A 19,677-nucleotide genomic window follows, 5' to 3' on the forward strand; every position below is an offset into this window, starting at 1 on the left:
AGGACAGACTGAGATGAGCTCTGAGAGGACAGACTGAGATGAGCTCTGAGAGGACAGACTGAGATGAGCTCTGAGAGGACAGACTGAGATGAGCTCTGAGAGGACAGACTGAGATGAGCTCTGAGAGGACAGACTGAGATGAGCTCTGAGAGGACAGACTGAGATGAGCTCTGAGAGGACAGACTGAGATGAGCTCTGAGAGGACAGACTGAGATGAGCTCTGAGAGGACAGACTGAGATGAGCCTTGAGAGGACAGACTGAGATGAGCTCTGAGAGGGACAGACTGAGATGAGCTCTGAGAGGACAGACTGAGATGAGCTCTGAGAGGACAGACTGAGATGAGCTCTGAGAGGACAGACTGAGATGAGCTCTGAGAGGACAGACTGAGATGAGCTCTGAGAGGACAGACTGAGATGAGCTCTGAGAGGACAGACTGAGACATCCTGGTCTAAAACAACACGGTGTTGCTGTGTGTGTATTACAGTAAATAGTATGTGGATGATGTGTACAGTCTAACACCTAAAGGTTGGGACACTGTTTACCTGGCAAGATGATGATTGAACTAGGTAACTGATCGTTGATGATTGATTATTTTACCTACGTAATAACCTAAATGTACCCATTCTTACTTCATACTTTCTTATATTAATAGGTCAATATTACATGATATAGGACCAACCACCAAACCAACAGAAGCATAACATGTTCTGGATGTTTCGTAATACTTTCAGTTCTGCAAACTGCTCAAGGCTTTACGACGGCCCATTACAGTAAAATTACCCCCCAACAGTTTTTATGGGTATTCATAGCCCAACACACCAAATTGCGCAACACTGTAAGTTTACAAATATTTGTTAGTCAAGAAGTATAAATTCCGTATTGCTTCCTGTACTGGAACGGATCGACTGGTGTAAACGATGAGTCAGTCACACCATCCTCATTATGCAGAGGTAAAGTGACTCCTTACTGAAATAAACAGAGAGAGGAGGGAGTGAACGACCGTGAGGCCTTGGAGAAAGAAGTGGGTGTACACCATGTGCTGCCTCAGACCTGGAGCTGTCAGATGCTGTGGAGAGATTGATGGCTTTTAGAGGGAGAAAACATCATGTCATACTATTGCCAAGGAGATTTGTGAAGACACTGCTTGACAGCTCTCAACAGTTCGCCCTGAGCCCCATCATGTCAGAAATGGACTGGAATAACAAGCTGTGGTGTCTCATACAGCTAGCTCATAAGCATACAAACACACACGCACGCACGCACATACAGACACACACACACACACACACACAGACCCACACATACAAACACAGACACACACACACACACACACACCAACACACACAGACACAGACACACACATACAAACACAGACACACACACACACAGCACATAACAGAAAACACACCCACAATAACACTAGCGTCAGCATCATAAACCTGAGATGGGGGTCAATGATCAAATGTTGGCATGGTAATATCACTGATGTTAGCTACGCTAGATACTAAACTTTTCACTATGAAACATCCTGGACACTGAGATAACATGCTCTAAAATCTATTTCCCGCTACATTGTTTAGTTACATGACGACAAAAGCGCTCTGGTTGTTGGAAAGCGGTTTTGGGCCTTTAGGGACTTTGATTCTGCGGAAGGCTTCAGTGTTTAATATGACAAGTAATGAAAGTTTGACAATATTTTGTCATTTGAAATGGAATAATGATGAAATGAAGTACTATACTTTTAGTTGAGTTGTTTGCAGCACAAACTTGATGTGATGTGTAAGCAAGCGATGCACACCAGAACAAAGAGGTTTTATCAGGTTAGCTCCAGTGTTTTCATCTAATCAGAGCAGCACAAAGACCCAGCTTCCTTTTATTCTGCCGTCTCATCCTGCTCTGGGACACCAGCTGACATAACACACACACCCGCCCCATCCTCATCCCCAAGTGTCCCCAGAGTCCAGTCCACCACAATGCCATTATCGTCCATCGGATTGTACATGGTCATTACCCATTCAGCTCTGCCGACGTGCCTTTTGTGCTGGGTAATTCTTCAGAGCATCCCCCTACCCTGCTCCCACCCCATCGCGCTCCCGTCTACTGCAGTCCATCTGTTGAGCCCATCCCCCACCCCCCATATCCATCCCCATACTCCAAACCAAAGCAGCTGTCTTGGCCGTCCCAGTCCCGGAGGGGATGAACAGGTGCCAGCCTAGTGTGGGACAGCTCTCTCTCTCTCTCTCTCTCTCTCTCTCTCTCTCTCTCTCTCTCTCTCTCTCTCTCTCTCTCTCTCTCTCTCTCTCTCTCTCTCTCTCTCTCTCTCTCTCTCTCTCTCTCTCTCTCTCTCTCTCTCTCTCTCTCTCTCTCTCTCTCTCTCTCTCTCTCTCTCTCTCTCTCTCTCTCTCTCTCTCTCTCTCTCTCTCTCTCTCTCTCTCTCTCTCTAGCCTGTCAATATAGCACATTACACAGTGCGTGCTGGGAGAAAGTAAGTGCTCTTATTATTGTCCATGCTGTCTCTAGCTTGGTTGTAACCACAGACCCGGAGGTGTTGCTGCTTCGCTGCAAACAGAGAAACAAAGAGGGCCTGCAACTGACTCCTGTGGGATACCCTTAAACACTTGAGCACATTTGGTTGTTACTACACACAAAAAAACAGATAAAACACATTGCTGGATGGTATGAGTTGTTGCTTATTTATTTCAGGTATGATCCATGTAATCAGGATAACTGATAACACAAAGATAATATTAAACAGATGTATTATTTAAAGGTGTAATCTGCAGTTCAAACAATAACAAAGTGGGACACCGCACCACTGATTTGGTGAATAGCTGAGGGATGAGTCTGGAGAAATGGAACCACTCTCAAATTCATAGACAGAGTTATGGACTGACCTTCCATGAGATCCTAATGACAGTTTCAACCATGTTTTAAGACTGTAGAGTGTTTGTTTACATTTACATTGTTTACCAACAAAGGAGTAAAAATAAGCTCATATTCTGATGGGCCTAGACAATTCATCTAAGCTCATAAGGCATTTATCAATTCTAATCTTCAAGAATCAATTGACATATATTATGAATTTAAAAGTCCAAAAAAGGATGTAGCAATCGCAGATTTCCCCTTAAAGAAGAAGAAGTCCAACAGTTTTACTGTGGAACTGGCTGTTATGTTGATAGAATTCTATTTATTAAAGGTTCGGAGGATCTTCTGACCGCAGGTTTGAAGGAAGAGGAGGACACGCCTTTAGCTGATGTAAAAATATACATTACCGTCTCAGGGAAATAGATCCAAGGGAAAGGGGCTGTCGTGCTGAGCTTTAAGGGAGCTGTATTTTTACAACAGGCTATGCAGTGTGTTAAGGGACGAAGACAAGTTGGACGCTGGTCAACACGCCAGTACACACACACTAAAATAGCAACAAGCGGGTCAATGTTACTATTCTTGGAAGACTGTGAACTGTCAATTGTTGGATTGATCAACGGTTGGAGCTTGGAGGAGATTAATCTGCACACGGACAGTTCTTTCTGTTTCTGATTCTAAGGAAAAAGTACAGACGACTGGTACAGTGATGAAGTTAATAGATATGACTAGAGAAAATGACAGTAGGCCGAATATAGCAAATGATTTGAAACACTTCAACCTTGAGAAATCACCCACTAATCCTCTCAGCGGTGCTGCTACTTACAGACAGTACCAGTCAAACGTTTGGACCCACTTACTCATTCAAGGGTTTTTCTTTATTTTTACTATTTTCTACATTGTAGAATAATAACACATATGGAATCATGTAGTAACCAAAAAAAGTGTTTAACACATCAAAATATATTTTATATTTGAGATTCTTCAAAGTAGCCAACCTTTGCCTTAATAACAGCTTTGCACACTCTTGGCATTCTCTCAACCAGCTTCATGAGGTAGTCACTTGGAATGCATTTCAATTAACAGGTGTGCCTTGTTAATACTTAATTTGTGGAATTTCTTTCCTTCTTAATGCGTTTGAGACAATCAGTTGTGTTGTGACGAGGTAGTGGTAGTATACAGAAGATAGCCCTATTTGGTAAAAGACCAAGTCCATATTATGGCAAGAACAGCTAAAATAAGCAAAGAGAAACGACAGTCCATCATTACTTTAAGACATGAAGGTCAGTCAATACTGAACATTTCAAGAACATTGAAAGTTTCTTCAAGTGCAGTCGCAAAAACCATCAAGTGCTATGATGAAACTGGCTCTGATGAGGACCGCCACAGGAAAGGAAGACCCAGAGTTACATCTCAAATCAAATCAAATCAAATTGTACTTGTCACATGCGCCGAATAGAACCTTACAGTGAAATGCTTACTTACAAGCCCTTAACCAACAATGCAGTTTTAAGAAAATCCCTAAAAAAGTAAGAGATAAGAATAACAAATAATTAAAGAGAAGCAGTAAATAACAATAGCGGGGCTTTATACAGGGTATTACAGTACAGAGTCAATGTGGAGGCTATATACAGGGTGTACCGGTACAGAGTCAATGTGGAAGCTATATACAGGGTATTACGGTACAGAGTCAACGTGGAGGCTATATACATGGTATTACGGTACAGAGTCAATGTGGAGGCTATATACAGGGTGTTATGGTACAGAGTCAATGTGGAGGCTATATACAGGGGGTACCGGTACAGAGTCAATGTGGAGGCTATATACAGGGGGTACCGGTACAGAGTCAATGTGGAGGCTATATACAGGGGGTACCGGTACAGAGTCAATGTGGAGGCTATATACAGGGGGTACCGGTACAGAGTCAATGTGGAGGCTATATACAGGGGGTACCGGTACAGAGTCAATGTGGAGGCTATATACAGGGGGGGGCAAGGCAAATAGTCTGGGTAGCCATTTGATTAGCTATTCAGGAGTCTTATGGCTTGGGGGTAGAAGCTGTTTAGAAGCCTCTTGGACCTAGACTGGGTGCTCTGGTTCCGCTTGTCATGCGGTAGCAGAGAGAACAGTCTATGATTAGGGTGGCTGGAGTCTGACAATTTTTAGGGCCTTCCTCTGACACCGCCTGGTATAGAGGTCCTGGATGGCAGGAAGCTTGGCCCCGGTGATGTACTGGGCCGTACGCACTTCCCTCTGTAGTGTCTTGTGGTCGGAGGCCGAGCAGTTGCCATACCAGGCAGTGATGCAACCCGTCAGGAAGCTCTCGATGGCGCAGCTGTAAAACCTTTTGAGGATCTGAGGACCCATGCCAAATCTACTGAGGGGGAATAGGTTTTGTCGTGCCCTCTTCACGACTGTCTTGGTGTGTTTGGACCATGTTAGTTTGTTGGTGATGTGGACACCAAGGAATTTGAAGCTCTCAATCTGCTCCACTACAACCCTGTCGATGAGAATGGGGGCGTGCTCGGACCTCCTTTTCCTGTAGTCCACAATCATCTCCTTTGTCTTGATCACGTTGAGGGAGACGTTGTTGTCGTGGCACCACACGGTCAGGTCTCTGACCTCCTCCCTATAGGCTGTCTCATCGTTGTCGGTGATCAGGCCTACCACTGTTGTGTCATCAGCAAACTTAATGATGGTGTTGGAGTCGTGCATAGCCGTGCAGTAATGAGTGAACAGGGAGTACAGGAGGGGACTGAGCATGCATCCCTGAGGGGCCCCCGTGTTGAGGATCACCGTGGCAGATGTGGTGAGGGTCGGTAACAACACCTGGGGGCGTCTCGTCAGGAAGTCCAGGATCCAGTTGCAGAGGGAGGTGTTTAGACCCAGGGTCCTTCGCTTAGTGATGAGCTTTGAGGGCACTATGGTGTTGAACGCTGAGCTGTAGTCAATGAATAGCATTCTCACATAGGTGTTTATTTTATCCAGGTGGGAAAGGGCAGTGTGGAGAGCAATAGAGATTACATCATCTCTGGATCTGTTGGTGCGGTATGCAAATTGGAGTGGACCTAGGGTTTCTGTGATAATGGTGTTGATGTGAGCCATGACCAGCCTTTCAAAGCATTTCATGGCTACAGATGTGATTGCTACGGGTCAGTAGTCATTTAGGCAGGTTACCTTAGTGTTCTTGGGCACAGGGACTATGGTGGTCTGCTTGAAACATGTTGGTGTTAGAGACTCAGACACGGAGAGGTTGAAAATGTCAGTGAAGACACTTGCCAGTTGGTCAGCGCATGCTCGGAGTACACGTCCTGGTAATCCGTCTGGCCCAGAGGCCTTGTGAATGTTGACCTGTTTAATGGTCTTACTCACATTAACTGTGGAGAGGGTGATCACACAGTCGTGCAGAACAGCTGATGTTCTCATGCTTGTTTCAGTGTTACTTGCCTCGAAGCGAGCATAGAAGTTATTTAGCTCGTCTAGTAGGCTTGTGTCACTGCGCAGCTCTCGGCTGTGCTTCCCTTTGTAGTCTGTAATAGTTTCCAAGCCTTGCCACATCCGACGAGTATCGGAGCCGGTGTAGTACGTTTCAATCTTAGTCCTGTATTCATGCTTTGCCTGTTTGATGGTTCGTTGGCGGGCATAGCGGGATTTCTTATAAACTTCCGGGTGAGAGTCCCGCTCCAGAAGATAAGTTCAGAGGATAAGTTCATCAGAGTTACCAGCCTCAGAAATTGCAGCCCAAATAAATGCTTCACAGAGTTCAAGTAACAGACCCATCTCAAAATCAACTATTCAGAGGAAACTGCGTGAATCAGGCCTTCATGGACAAATTGCTGCAAAGAAACCACTACTAAAGGACACCAGTAAGAAGAAGAGACTTGCTTGGACCACGAAACACGAGCAATGGACATTAGACCAGTGGAAATCTGTTGTTTGGTCTGAAGAGCCCAAATTTGCGAGTTTTGGTTCCAACCGCCGTGTCTTTGTGAGACGCAGAGTAGATGATCTCTGCATGTGTGGTTCCCACCATGAAGTATGGAGGAGGAGGTGTGATGGTGTGGTGGTGCTTTGCTGGTGACAGTGTCAGTGATTTATTTAGAATTCAAGTCACAGTTAACCAGCATGGCGACCACAGCATTCTGCAACGGTACGCCATCCCATCTGGTTTGCCGTTTAGTGGGACAATCATTTGTTTTTCAACAGGACAATGACCCAACACACCTCCAAGCTGTGTAAGGGCTATTTGACCAAGAAGGAGAGTAATGGAGTGTTGCATCAGATGACCTGGTCTGCACAATCACACAAACTCAACCCAATTGAGATGGTTTGGGATGAGTTGGAGCGCAGAGTGAAGGAAAAGCAGCCAACAAGTGCTCAGCATATGTGGGAACTCCTTCAAGACTGTTGGAAAAGCATTCCTCATGAAGCTTGTTGAGGGAATGCAAAGAGTGTGCAAAGCTGTCATCAAGGCAAAGGCTGGCCACTTTGAAGAATCTAAAATATTAAATATAATTTGATTTGTTGAACACTTTTTTGCTTACTTTATGATTCCATATGTGTTATTTCATAGTTTTGATGTCTTCACTATTATTCTAAAATGTAGAAAATAGTAGAAATAAAAATAAAAACCCTTGAATGAGTAGGTGTTTCCAACGTTTTGGCTGGTACTGTATATATCTGTATACAGTTGAAGTCAGAAGTTTACATACACTTAGGTTGGAGTCATTAAAACTCATTTTTCAACCACTCCCCAAATTTCTTGTTAACAAACAATTGTTTTGGCAAGTAGTTTAGGACATCTACTTTGTGCATGACACAAGTCATTTTTCCAGATATTGTTTACAGGCAGATTATTTATCTTATAATTCACTGTATCACAATTCCAGTGTGTCAGAAGTTTACATACACTAAGTTGACTGTGCCTTTAAACAGCTTGGAAAATTCCAGTCAAGGCTTTAGAAGCGTCTGATAGGCTACTTTACATAATTTGAGTCAATTGGAGTGGTACCTGTGGATGTATTTCAAGGCCTACCTTCAAACTCAGTGCCTCTTTGCTTGACATCATGGGAAAATCAAATGAAATCAGCCAAGACCTCAGAAAAAAACATTGTAGACCTCCACAAGTCTGGTTCATCCTTGGGAGCAATTTCCAAATGCCTGAAGGTACCACATTCATCTGTACAAACAATAGTACGCAAGTATTAACACCATGGGACCACGCAGCCGTCATACTGTGTCACGAATCCCGCCGAGGATGGTGCCTCTTCCTGTTCGGGCGGCGCTCGGCGGTCGTCGTCACCGGCCTACTAGCTGCCGTCGATTCTTTTCTTTTTGTTTCTGTTAGTTTGGGCTGATTGGGTGCACCTGTTTTGAGTTTAGTTTGGTGGGTAGGCTATTTAAGGGCAGGTAGCCCGCTGGCTTTTGTGCGGGCTTGTTTATCTGTTATTTGGTGTTGGATTGTGATGTGGATTTTATTATTTTCTCGGGACAGTTTAGTCCGGTGTTTTTGGACTCGTCTTTTCATGCGCCCGTGTGTTTAGGGCATGATCGTTTTCCCTGTCAATTGGAAAATAAATCCACTTTCTTGAAACCCTGCTCTCTGCGCTTGACTCCTCCACCCAGTACTCCTAGCAGCTCTGACATACTGCTCAGGAAGGGGACGCGTTCTGTCTCCTAGAGATGAACGTACTTTGATGCGAAAAGTGCAAATCAATCCCAGAACAACAGCAACGGACCTTGTGAAGATGCTGGAGGAAACAGGTACAAAAGTATCTATATCCACAGTAAAACAAGTCCTATATCGACATAACCTGAAAGGCCACTCAGCAAGGAAGAAGCCACTGCTCCAAAACCGCCATAAAAAAGCTAGACTACAGTTTGCAACTGCACATGGGGACAAAGATCGTACTTTTTGGAGAAATGTCCTCTGGTCTGATGAAACAAAAATAGAACTGTTTGGCCATAATGACCATCACAATGTTTGGAGGAAAAAGGGGGAGGCTTGCAAGCCGAAGAACACCATCCCAACCGTGAAGCACGGGGGTGGCAGCATCATGTTGTGGGGGTGCTTTGCTGCAGGAGGGACTGGTGCACTTCACAAAATAGGTGGCATCATGAGGCAGGAAAATGGTGTGGATATATTGAAGCAACATCTCAAGACATCAGTCAGAAAGTTAAAGCTTGGTCGCAAATGGGTCTTCCAAATGGACAATGACCCCAAGCATTCTTCCAAAATTCTGGCAAAATGGCTTAAGGACAAGGTATTGGAGTGGCCATCACAAAGCCCTGACATCAATCCTATAGAACATTTGTGGGCAGAATTTTAAAAGCATGTGTGAGCAAGAAGGCCTACAAACCTGACTCAGTTACACCAGCTCTGTCAGGAGGAATGGGTCAAAATTCACCCAACTTATTGTGGAAAGCTTGTGGAAGGCAACCCGAAACGTTTGACCCAAATTAAACAATATAAGGGCAATGCTACCAAATACTAATTGAGTGTATGTAAACTTCTGTGTGATGAATGTGATGAAAGAAATAAAAGCTGAAATAAATCATTCTCTCTACTATTACTCTGACATTTCACATTCTTAAAATAAAGTGGTGATCCTAACTGACCTAAGACAGGGAATTATTACTAGGATTAAATGTCAGAAATTGTGAAACTGAGTTTAAATGTATTTGGCTAAGGTGTATGTAAACTTCTGACTTCAACTGTATATCTGACCCTCGCTACCCCACTCTATGACTATTCTACACCCTTCACATGTGCGGGTGTGTGTGCTTGTGCGTGCGTATGTGTGTGTGCGTGTGTGTGCATGTGTGTGTGCGTGTGTGTGCGTGTGTGTGTGTGTGTGTGTGTGTGTGTGTGTGTGTGTGTGTGTGTGTGTGTGTGTGTGTGTGTGTGTGTGTGTGTGTGTGTGTGTGTGTGTGTGTGTGTGTGTGTGTGTGTGTGTGTGTGTGTGTGTGTGTGTGTGTGTGTGTGTGCGTGTGTGAGTACTGCCCATTAAATGTATCTTGCTTGAGCTAGGGTTATGTTAGCCTGGCCTCGACAAGCTGGGGCAGGTTGTGTGCATGCCTGCCTTCACCATACTACTTATAGCAACTAGTACATACTCACTTCACTACTACTGTTGGAGGCTGGGAGAAAGGAGAGATACTACTACTGGAGACTGGGAGAAAGGAGATATACTACTACTGGAGGCTGGGAGAAATGAGAGATACTACTACTGGAGGCTGGGAGAAAGGGGAGATACTACTACTGGAGGCTGGGAGAAAGGAGAGATACTACTACTGGAGGCTGGGAGAAAGGAGAGATACTACTACTGGAGACTGGTAGAAAGGAGAGATACTACTACTGGAGGCTGGGAGAAAGGAGAGATACTACTACTGGAGGCTGGGAGAAAGGAGAGATACTACTACTGGAGGCTGGGAGAAAGGAGAGATACTACTACTGGAGGCTGGGAGAAAGGAGAGATACTACTACTGGAGACTGGGAGAAAGGAGAGATACTACTGCTGGAGGCTGGGAGAAAGGAGAGATACTACTACTGGAGGCTGGGAGAAAGGAGAGCTACTACTACTGGAGGCTGGGAGAAAGGAGAGATACTACTACTGGAGACTGGGAGAAAGGAGAGCTACTACTGCTGGAGGCTGGGAGAAAGGAGAGATACTACTACTGGAGGCTGGGAGAAAGGAGAGATACTACTGCTGGAGGCTGGGAGAAAGGAGAGCTACTACTACTGGAGGCTGGGGGAAAGGAGATATACTACTGCTGGAGGCTGGGAGAAAGGAGAGATACTACTGTAAAGTCCATACCAGGGTGATGCATTACATGCTCAGTCTACACTGGTAAATCCCCGCCTCTACCCCTCCCCCCATTATCCTAAACACAATAACAACACTATACTATAGACCTACTCTCCTCTCTCTACACCCCCCCACCCCCCACAATATCAACTCTATACTATAGACCTACTCTCCTCTCTCTCTACACCCACCCCACAATATCAACACTATACTATAGACCTACTCTCCTCTCTCTACACCCCCCCCCCCCCCCCCCCCACAATACCAACAGTACACTACAGAACTATTCTCCTACATCTCTATACCCACATCTCCCCCCCCCCCCCCCCCCCCCCCCCCCCAGGCAAGCGGTACCGGAGCGCCAAGTCTGGAACCAAAAGGCTCCTGAACAGCTTCTACCCCCAATCCATAAGACTGCTGAACAGTTAATAATTTATCTACCATGACTATTTACATTGACCCTCTTTGTATTTGCACGGACTCTATGCACACTCACTGGACTATACCCACACACTCACACATACTACACTGACAATGCAACACACACACACACACACACACCCCGCTATTTATACTGATTGCCAAGTCACTTTTACCCCACCTACATGTACTGTACATATTACCTCAATCCCCTCCACTACCTCGTACCCCTGCACATTGACTGGGTACTGGTACTCCTTGTATATAGCCTCGTTATTACCTCCACTACCCCGTACCCCTCCACATTGACTGGGTACTGGTACTCCTTGTATATAGCCTCGTTATTACCTCCACTACCCCGTACCCCTCCACATTGACTGGGTACTGGTACTCCTTGTATATAGCCTCGTTATTACCTCCACTACCCTGTACCCCTCCACATTGACTGGGTACTGGTACTCCTTGTATATAGCCTCGTTATTACCTCCACTACCCCGTACCCCTCCACATTGACTGGGTACTGGTACTCCTTGTATATAGCCTCGTTATTACCTCCACTACCTCGTACCCCTCCACATTGACTGGGTACTGGTACTCCTTGTATATAGTGTCATTACTGTTGTTTTATTGTGTTACTATTTCCTTTTTGGCACATTTTTCTTACTGTTTAACTTTGCATTATTTGGAAAGGGCTTGTAAGTAAGCATCTCACAGTAAAAGTCTACACCTTTTGTTTTCGGCATGTGTGACAAATACAATTTGATTTGATTGCCACCGTCTTGTAGCAATCACAGTTTTAGGACTGTGTTCTACGGAGAGGAAAGTAGGACAGGTACTTCAGTGGTGTGTTGTGTGGATTCTGTCCAATCATCTGGAACACATTGGGAGTGGACCCCTTCAAATAGTTTCCCAAATGCTTAGACAAGAGCAAAGCCTCTCCTGAGTTCTGGACTGAAATATTGTTTATGTTATTTTTTTCTAATAATGAGCAGAGATTATACACTTTATGCAATATGCATAAGGTTGTTGTGTACAATGTCAGTTCTCATTGATGAAAGGAACCTTGTGATCTTCTATAGGCCTCTGTTTTATTAAGTGATGGTGCTGCATGCATTGTGGAATGTTACATAATGTATCAGACATGAGTGTTATGTGGAGTTTTTATCACAACTGTTGGCAATTGGCATGGGCGGGGACCAGGGACGGTGGGCCGGGCGAAAGGCAGGGCCCATGCAATGCAGATGCAGCACATTTTGGTCAGCTGCAGCCTACGGGCTTACACAGATCTACTTTGCAGTCTGAATGGGGAGTCTACGGAGGGTAGTCGTCCTGCGTTTGCATCTGAAGCAGATTTTTTAGTAGACTTCAGACGGAGCCTACGACGGCGGATGACTATGAACTTGGCCAAACTTCCTTGATAATCACACGTATACCAACGCGTGGGAAGCCATATTACATATTTTTTTATTCTATATCCTTAATCCAAAATGACGAATGTTCTTTGGTTTTCACCTACGGCTTTAATTTAGGCGAGGATGAAGAATGCATTTAGAATCGACTAGATCGAACTACGTTTCGCCGCGGAGTGTTACTGATTTTAATAGTGTGCAACAGTGTAGTGGTGCAGTGTGCGGTAATCACTGAGCAGGAGCTAGTCTGTGCGCTAAAATTGGTAGCTACAAATGAACTTTGTTTGTGCAGCATATGTGTGCATTTAACAAAGTCGTTGTTAAATCGCCCACTTAATTTTGTCCTTTGGATAGTTTTACATCTGTATCTTGCGAAACCAAGGACCACAGTACTGGAAGGACTTTACTGACCTCAAGATGTCAATTCTGCCTTTTACTCCCCCAATTGTGAAAAGGCTTTTGGGTTGGAAAAAAGGCGAACAGAACGGACAAGAGGAGAAATGGTGTGAAAAAGCTGTGAAAAGCCTGGTGAAGAAGTTGAAGAAAACAGGGCAACTGGATGAATTGGAAAAAGCCATCACGACACAGAATATCAACACGAAATGTATTACTATACCAAGGTAGGCGACTATAAACATACATTGCAATGTTTGCGCAAGAAATAGAATCGATTGAATGTGACAGTTTTCAAACACAAAACTGGCTAGGTAGTTAGGTTGGACTTTCCAATTGTAGCTTTCCCTTCCTCGCAAACAATTTGATATTGTAGCCATTGAATATTTCTCATTCAAGAATAGTTTGGCTTTTGGGCATCCTGCACAAACCATGGGTGGGTAACTAGCCAGCTAGCTAACGTTAGCTAGCTAGCTAACTGAACAAGTTATACAGTGAGCTGCCTCTTGTCTGCATCAGCATTCATAATACAGTAAACATAGCTAGGTAGCAAATTTAGCTAGCTTGCGAGCGTTGAATGTTTTGAGGGTTGCCCATGTACTGTTTTCAACAATCATCATTGCATGCCACTTTTGTTGCACAACGAATTCTAGTGCACTGTCCTAGTTAGCAAACTACACACTACGCTCGGTAGATATATTTATGATACGGAAAACGAGGCGAATCTGCATAGTGCAATAGACAGCTGTAAAATTCTAAACACAAATAGGTGACGAAGTTATATAATTTGGCCTTAATCTGGGGCGCTTTCTACTAGGGTGGTGCGTAGGCGAGACTGAATCATCGTTTTCGCCATGCAGTGCAATACATCCACTGCTGTCTTGACAGATTTCAACCCTTACACAGTACCCAAACGTACTCTCCTTGAAACCATCAATTAGGCCTAGTTCCTCAGCTGCATCCTTGTAAGCTTGTCATGTCACTGTAATGCTGAGAAGCTAGCATCTACTCACACCTCCTTGTCAGCTCAGTCAATGTGTTGTTTGTAAACTCATCCATGTTTATTGTTCAGAGAGCTTTCATGTCCTGTTTGGTTTATTTACAGCCACACTAGTATGTAATGCTTAAGTTTGGGTCACTTCTGTGACCCGACTGCTGTCGCTGTTATTTCAGAACCTCACAACAAAGCAGACCTGTGATTGGCTGAAACTTTCGTCAATGTCAGTGATGTTGTCCCTTGAATTTCAGCAGTTAATACACACGTTTTTCTTCTTATGTCTACAACAAAATAACATCTCACATCTTTATCAATGAATCGGCCTTCAAAATCCCATCTCCACTATTGTCTGACATGGACTGTGGGTTAGCAAGCTGCGCGGGCGGTGGTGTGGGCCGAAGTTGGATATATTTAGCTAATCAGACACTCCCACATTCTTGTTTGACCATCACAAGTGTTGTGCATTCTTCAGTCAATTGAATATCCTCTTAGCCAGGCTTGTAGCGCTGAAGATATCCGGCCCGGAAGTATAATATGCTAATATCTCCCTAATACCCTGGCTGTAGTGCAAAAGCCCTTGTCACAGACCAGTGTCATATAGTCAATGCTGGGACTGGAATGGGGAAAGCTGATCCTAGAGCAGTGCGTAGGGGGACTTCCTGCCCCTGAATAACGGCCCACATTGCCCGGGAGGTCTGTTCCTATTTATTCCCCTGTGGTGGGGCTGACAGCAGCTGCTTGCTCAGGCCTGTCGAGGTGGTCATGGGGGAGCTCTCCTGGCTGACACATGAATTCCCCAGCGCCTCATCATCACTATCCTCACAGCTGATGAGCTAGCTAAGCTACGGTAACTCACCACGCTCTCTGTACTGTGCGCCGGGTTTCACTGAGTCACAGCTGGCTTGATAGAGCTGATGGTGGTGGACTTGTATGGAACGGTAACATGTGTAGCCTATAGGACAGGTGTTTGTGAGGAGACCCTAATTGACAAATGAGAATTTAAAAATGTCTGTAAAATGTTGTCATATTGTTATATTCAATTGAGAATTGAACTCCCAGTAAATAGGCCTACTTTGAATCATTTACTATGAACAATGGTTATTACCCACTTAGGCTTTCTGTTTTTAGAGTAGGGCAGTTAATTCCAGATTGGCCCAAAATAAATATATGTATGATGTTTAGGATCCTTCTGAGATGAAATCTGTGGAAAGATCCATTGGGGAAAGTCTATACATGGGATTCCCCAGTAACACATCAGATCAAGGTACTCACTGATCTAGACCCCAAATCCTAAACCTGAGGAAGTTGAGCAACTGACCTACCAGATCTAGACCCCAAATCCTAAACCTGAGGAAGTTGAGCAACTGACCTACCAGAACTAGACCCCAAATCCTAAACCTGAGGAAGTTGAGCAACTGACCTACCAGATCTAGACCCCAAATCCTAAACCTGAGGAAGTTGAGCAACTGACCTACCAGATCTAGACCCCAAATCCTAAACCTGAGGAAGTTGAGCAACCGACCTACCAGATCTAGACCCCAAATCCTAAACCTGAGGAAGTTGAGCAACCGACCTACCAGATCTAGACCCCAAATCCTAAACCTGAGGAAGTTGAGCAACCGACCTACCAGATCTAGATCCTAAACCTGAGGAAGTTGCGCAACTGACCTGATCTAAATGAAGCACAATTATTTCATATTGAAACAGGAGCTGTGTTAAACACTAAAGCCTCGGTGCCCGGTGTGGATTTAGAGGCCCTGAGTTGTTAGATAACGTTTCAAATGGGTTTAACAGCAGCAATCTCCTCTAAGAAGCTGTGTAATCAGAGAGAATTCTAGCCTATAGCTGGCCTGGTGGGTCATGGCGTGTCATAGAGCACTTTTAGGCCTCATGATTCTTTTTTCCCTCCTGATTGTCTGAATACAAAACATCAAAATAATGATTTGTTTGTTTGGAAACCAGTAGTCTTATTTCCTGTTTACATTTTTCTTTTCTAAAATGTTGCGCAACAAATGGCAGTTTTCTACCCAGAGTTTGTCTTATTTTGTGGTGCAAACCTATTGCTCGGCATACTTCTTTGCCTCTACACTTTTGTGGTTTTGACAGTCATCTTTGCTTTTTAAATAATGGGTAGCTCTGAGAAGCTAGGGCTCTGGGCCAAATACATGTCTTAGTCATTCTGCAGTGTGTACTTATGGCTTTGTGATGGCTCTCACACTCTCTCGCCTGAGCAATGCTGATGGCACTGGCAGGAACTTCGGTATGAGAGGCCTGCTTCGAGGTCCACTTCCGCCTAAAACAAACATTCTTGCATCTGTCAAGTCATTTAAGAGTGACTTTCTCAGAGCCAGTGGAGGCGGCTGTTAAGTGACCGAGCCTGCTCTGTTTGAGTGGGGAGAAGACTAATGTTCTCTCCCTGTCTTTTTAAATGTGGTTTAGTGAACTGTAGGCTAGATGAGTCCCGTGACACGTGTGGCCTTCCTAAAGCAAAATGGACAACACTATCGTTTTCATGGGAGTCTCCCCTTTCCATAGTGGGGTCATATTAGTTTGTATCTCAAACAGTCCGGACGCTACAGACAGAAGTTGGCACATCGGCGGTACCGGCTTCAGACGAGTCCGTAGCTTGTGGGGGTCTTAGAGCAAAACGGAGAACACCATGGTGTTGGTGAGAGGCTCACCATAGTGGTCATATCAGTTATTAGGTCAAACTTTACGCTCGCTGTAAACGTTTAAGGATATCCCCTGGTCTGACAAACAGCACTGTAGCTCTGCCACTTTCCACCACAGATGCGGAAGGCCGACATGGAGGATGCAGTGTATTGAGATGCAGCCCATTGAAAACAAACAGCCATCCCTAGTTTAAACTGCCTGATTTTGATGGCGATGTTTTTATTATGTTAGATTTTTGCATCAACAATTTCGAGGTGGCAGGTAGCCTAGTGGTTAGAGAATTGGGCCAGTAACCAGCAGGTAGCCTAGTGGTTAGAGCATTGGGCCTGTAACCAGCAGGTAGCCTAGTGGTTAGAGCATTGGGCCTGTAACCAGCAGGTATGCTCCTGTAACCAGCAGGTAGCCTAGTGGTTAGAGCATTGGGCCAGTAACCAGCAGGTAGCCTAGTGGTTAGAGCATTGGGCCTGTAACCAGCAGGTAGCCTAGTGGTTAGAGCATTGGGCCTGTAACCAGCAGGTAGCCTAGTGATTAGAGCATTGGGCCTGTAACCAGCAGGTAGCCTAGTGGTTAGAGCATTGGGCCAGTAACCAGCAGGTAGCCTAGTGGTTAGAGCATTGGGCCAGTAACCAGCAGGTAGCCTAGTGGTTAGAACATTGGGCCAGTAACCAGCAGGTAGCCTAGTGGTTAGAGCATTGGGCCAGTAACCAGCAGGTAGCCTAGTGGTTAGAGCATTGGGCCAGTAACCAGCAGGTAGCCTAGTGGTTAGAGCATTGGGCCAGTAACCAGCAAGTATCCTAGTGGTTAGAGCATTGGGCCAGTAACCAGCAGGTAGCCTAGTGGTTAGAGCATTGGGCCTGTAACCAGCAGCTAGCCTAGTGGTTAGAGCATTGGGCCTGTAACCAGCAGCTAGCCTAGTGGTTAGAGCATTGGGCCTGTAACCAGCAGCTAGCCTAGTGGTTAGAGCATTGGGCCTGTAACAAGCAGGTAGCCTAGTGGTTAGAGCATTGGGCCAGTAACCAGCAGGTAGCCTAGTGGTTAGAGCATTGGGCCAGTAACCAGCAGGTAGCCTAGTGGTTAGAGCATTGGGCCAGTAACCAGCAGGTAGCCTAGTGGTTAGAGCATTGGGCCAGTAACCAGCAAGTATCCTAGTGGTTAGAGCATTGGGCCAGTAACCAGCAGGTAGCCTAGTGGTTAGAGCATTGGGCCTGTAACCAGCAGGTAGCCTAGTGGTTAGAGCATTGGGCCTGTAACCAGCAGGTAGCCTAGTGGTTAGAGCATTGGGCATGTAACCAGCAGGTAGCCTAGTGGTTAGAGCATTGGGCCTGTAACCAGCAGGTAGCCTAGTGGTTAGAGCATTGGGCCTGTAACCAGCAGGTAGCCTAGTGGTTAGAGCATTGGGCCAGTAACCAGCAGGTAGCCTAGTGGTTAGAGCATTGGGCCAGTAACCAGCAGGTAGCCTAGTGGTTAGAGCATTGGGCCAGTAACCAGCAGGTAGCCTAGTGGTTAGAGCATTGGGCCAGTAACCAGCAGGTAGCCTAGTGGTTAGAGCATTGGGCCAGTAACCAGCAGGTAGCCTAGTGGTTAGAGCATTGGGCCAGTAACCAGCAAGTATCCTAGTGGTTAGAGCATTGGGCCAGTAACCAGCAGGTAGCCTAGTGGTTAGAGCATTGGGCCAGTAACCGAAAGGTTGCTAGATCGAATCCCCGAGCTGACAAGGTAAAAATCTAGTTAAATAGTTAAATAATAAATATATAAAATCAACAGTTTTAAGGATTAGGAGGAAGACACTTCCAGAGTCAATTCCATCTCAGCGGCTGTCAATACATTAAAATGAATAAAATAGAATGGAATTGACAATCCTATTTGAAAATTAGGAGCAATTGTCAAATAGTTTCATGAGTTGACTATTTGAACTGGTCTTCCCTCTTGACCTGTCCCAAACTGTAGGCCTTTACTGTGGAGCAGAGCTGAGAGAGCAGAACTCTAACAGACGGCACAGAATTCTCTCTCTCACTCTTGGTTCGGGGCCAGGACCCGGGAGCAGCAGTCTGTCTTGTCCACACACGTCTCTCTGGCTGCAGGGCTGCAGTCTGGTGCCACCGACTCACACTGCAGCATGTTTGAGCATGAGAAACACAGTCCCTGAGTTTGTGTCTGGGTTAAGGGCCATTCTGGGACTTTGGCTAATATGCCTTATTTATTTACTGTGGTTTTGGTAAAGAGTATTGAGTATTGTTACTTAACCTGGTATCGGTATCGAAGTCAAAATTCTGGTATCGTGACTAGAGGTCGACCGATTATGATTTTTCAACGCCGATACAGATACCGATTATTGCAGGACAAAAACAGCCGATACCGATTAATCGGCCGATTTAAATAAAATTTAAAAAAATATATGTGTGTGTATATATATATATAATCATACACACACATACACATTTTTGTAATAATGACAATTGCAACAATACTGAATGAACAATGAACACTTATTTTAACTTAATATAATACATAAATAAAATCAATTTAGTCTCAAATAACATGAGAACATGTGTTAAAACGAACCACCAGCTTTCATGGGTCTTCAATATTCCCAGTTAAGAAGTTTTAGGTTGTAGTGCAGAAAGCAGAGCTTGTCTGCATGGTCCCCTGTCAGTCTGCTCCTCTGCGAAACACAGACCTTATTTGAAGTAGATCAAGACATTCTCTATGGAAGACATGAAAGGTAAAATAACGAAGGAACCCCTTTCAAGTTCAGCCGCAAGTTATTACAGGAATTATAACGCGTCGACTATTTCTCTCTAAACCATATACCTTTGACTAATCCGGAAACTATCACCTCGAAAACAAAACGTTTATTCCGTTCCGTATTTTATCTAACGGGTGGCATCCATGAGTCTAAATATTCCTGTTACGTTGCACAACCTTCAATGTTATGTCATAATTACGTAAAATTCTGGCAAATTAGTTCGCAAAGAGCCAGGCAGCCCAAACTGTTGCATATACCCTGACTCTGCGTGCAATGAACGCAAGAGAAATGACACAATTTCACCTTGTTAATATTGCCTGCTAACCTGGATTTCTTTTAGCTAAATATGCAGGTTTAAAAATATGTAC

The 19,677-nt window shown here is 44.8% G+C and overlaps 1 protein-coding gene across 1 annotated transcript in view; it reads left to right on the forward strand.

The window, feature by feature from the left end:
* The first annotated feature begins 12,393 nt into the window (after window positions 1-12,393).
* The window catches only part of smad3a (SMAD family member 3a), a 56,456-nt gene continuing 49,172 nt past the window's right edge, over window positions 12,394-19,677 (forward strand). The window contains exon 1 of the mRNA XM_038996124.1: window positions 12,394-13,120. Within this exon, the coding sequence (XP_038852052.1) occupies window positions 12,918-13,120 (203 nt within the window). The 5' untranslated portion in view covers window positions 12,394-12,917. The remainder of the gene's footprint in view (window positions 13,121-19,677) is intronic.

The sequence above is a fragment of the Salvelinus namaycush genome, chromosome 1, assembly GCF_016432855.1.
Source record: "Salvelinus namaycush isolate Seneca chromosome 1, SaNama_1.0, whole genome shotgun sequence".
NCBI classification, from domain to species: Eukaryota; Metazoa; Chordata; class Actinopteri; order Salmoniformes; family Salmonidae; genus Salvelinus; species Salvelinus namaycush.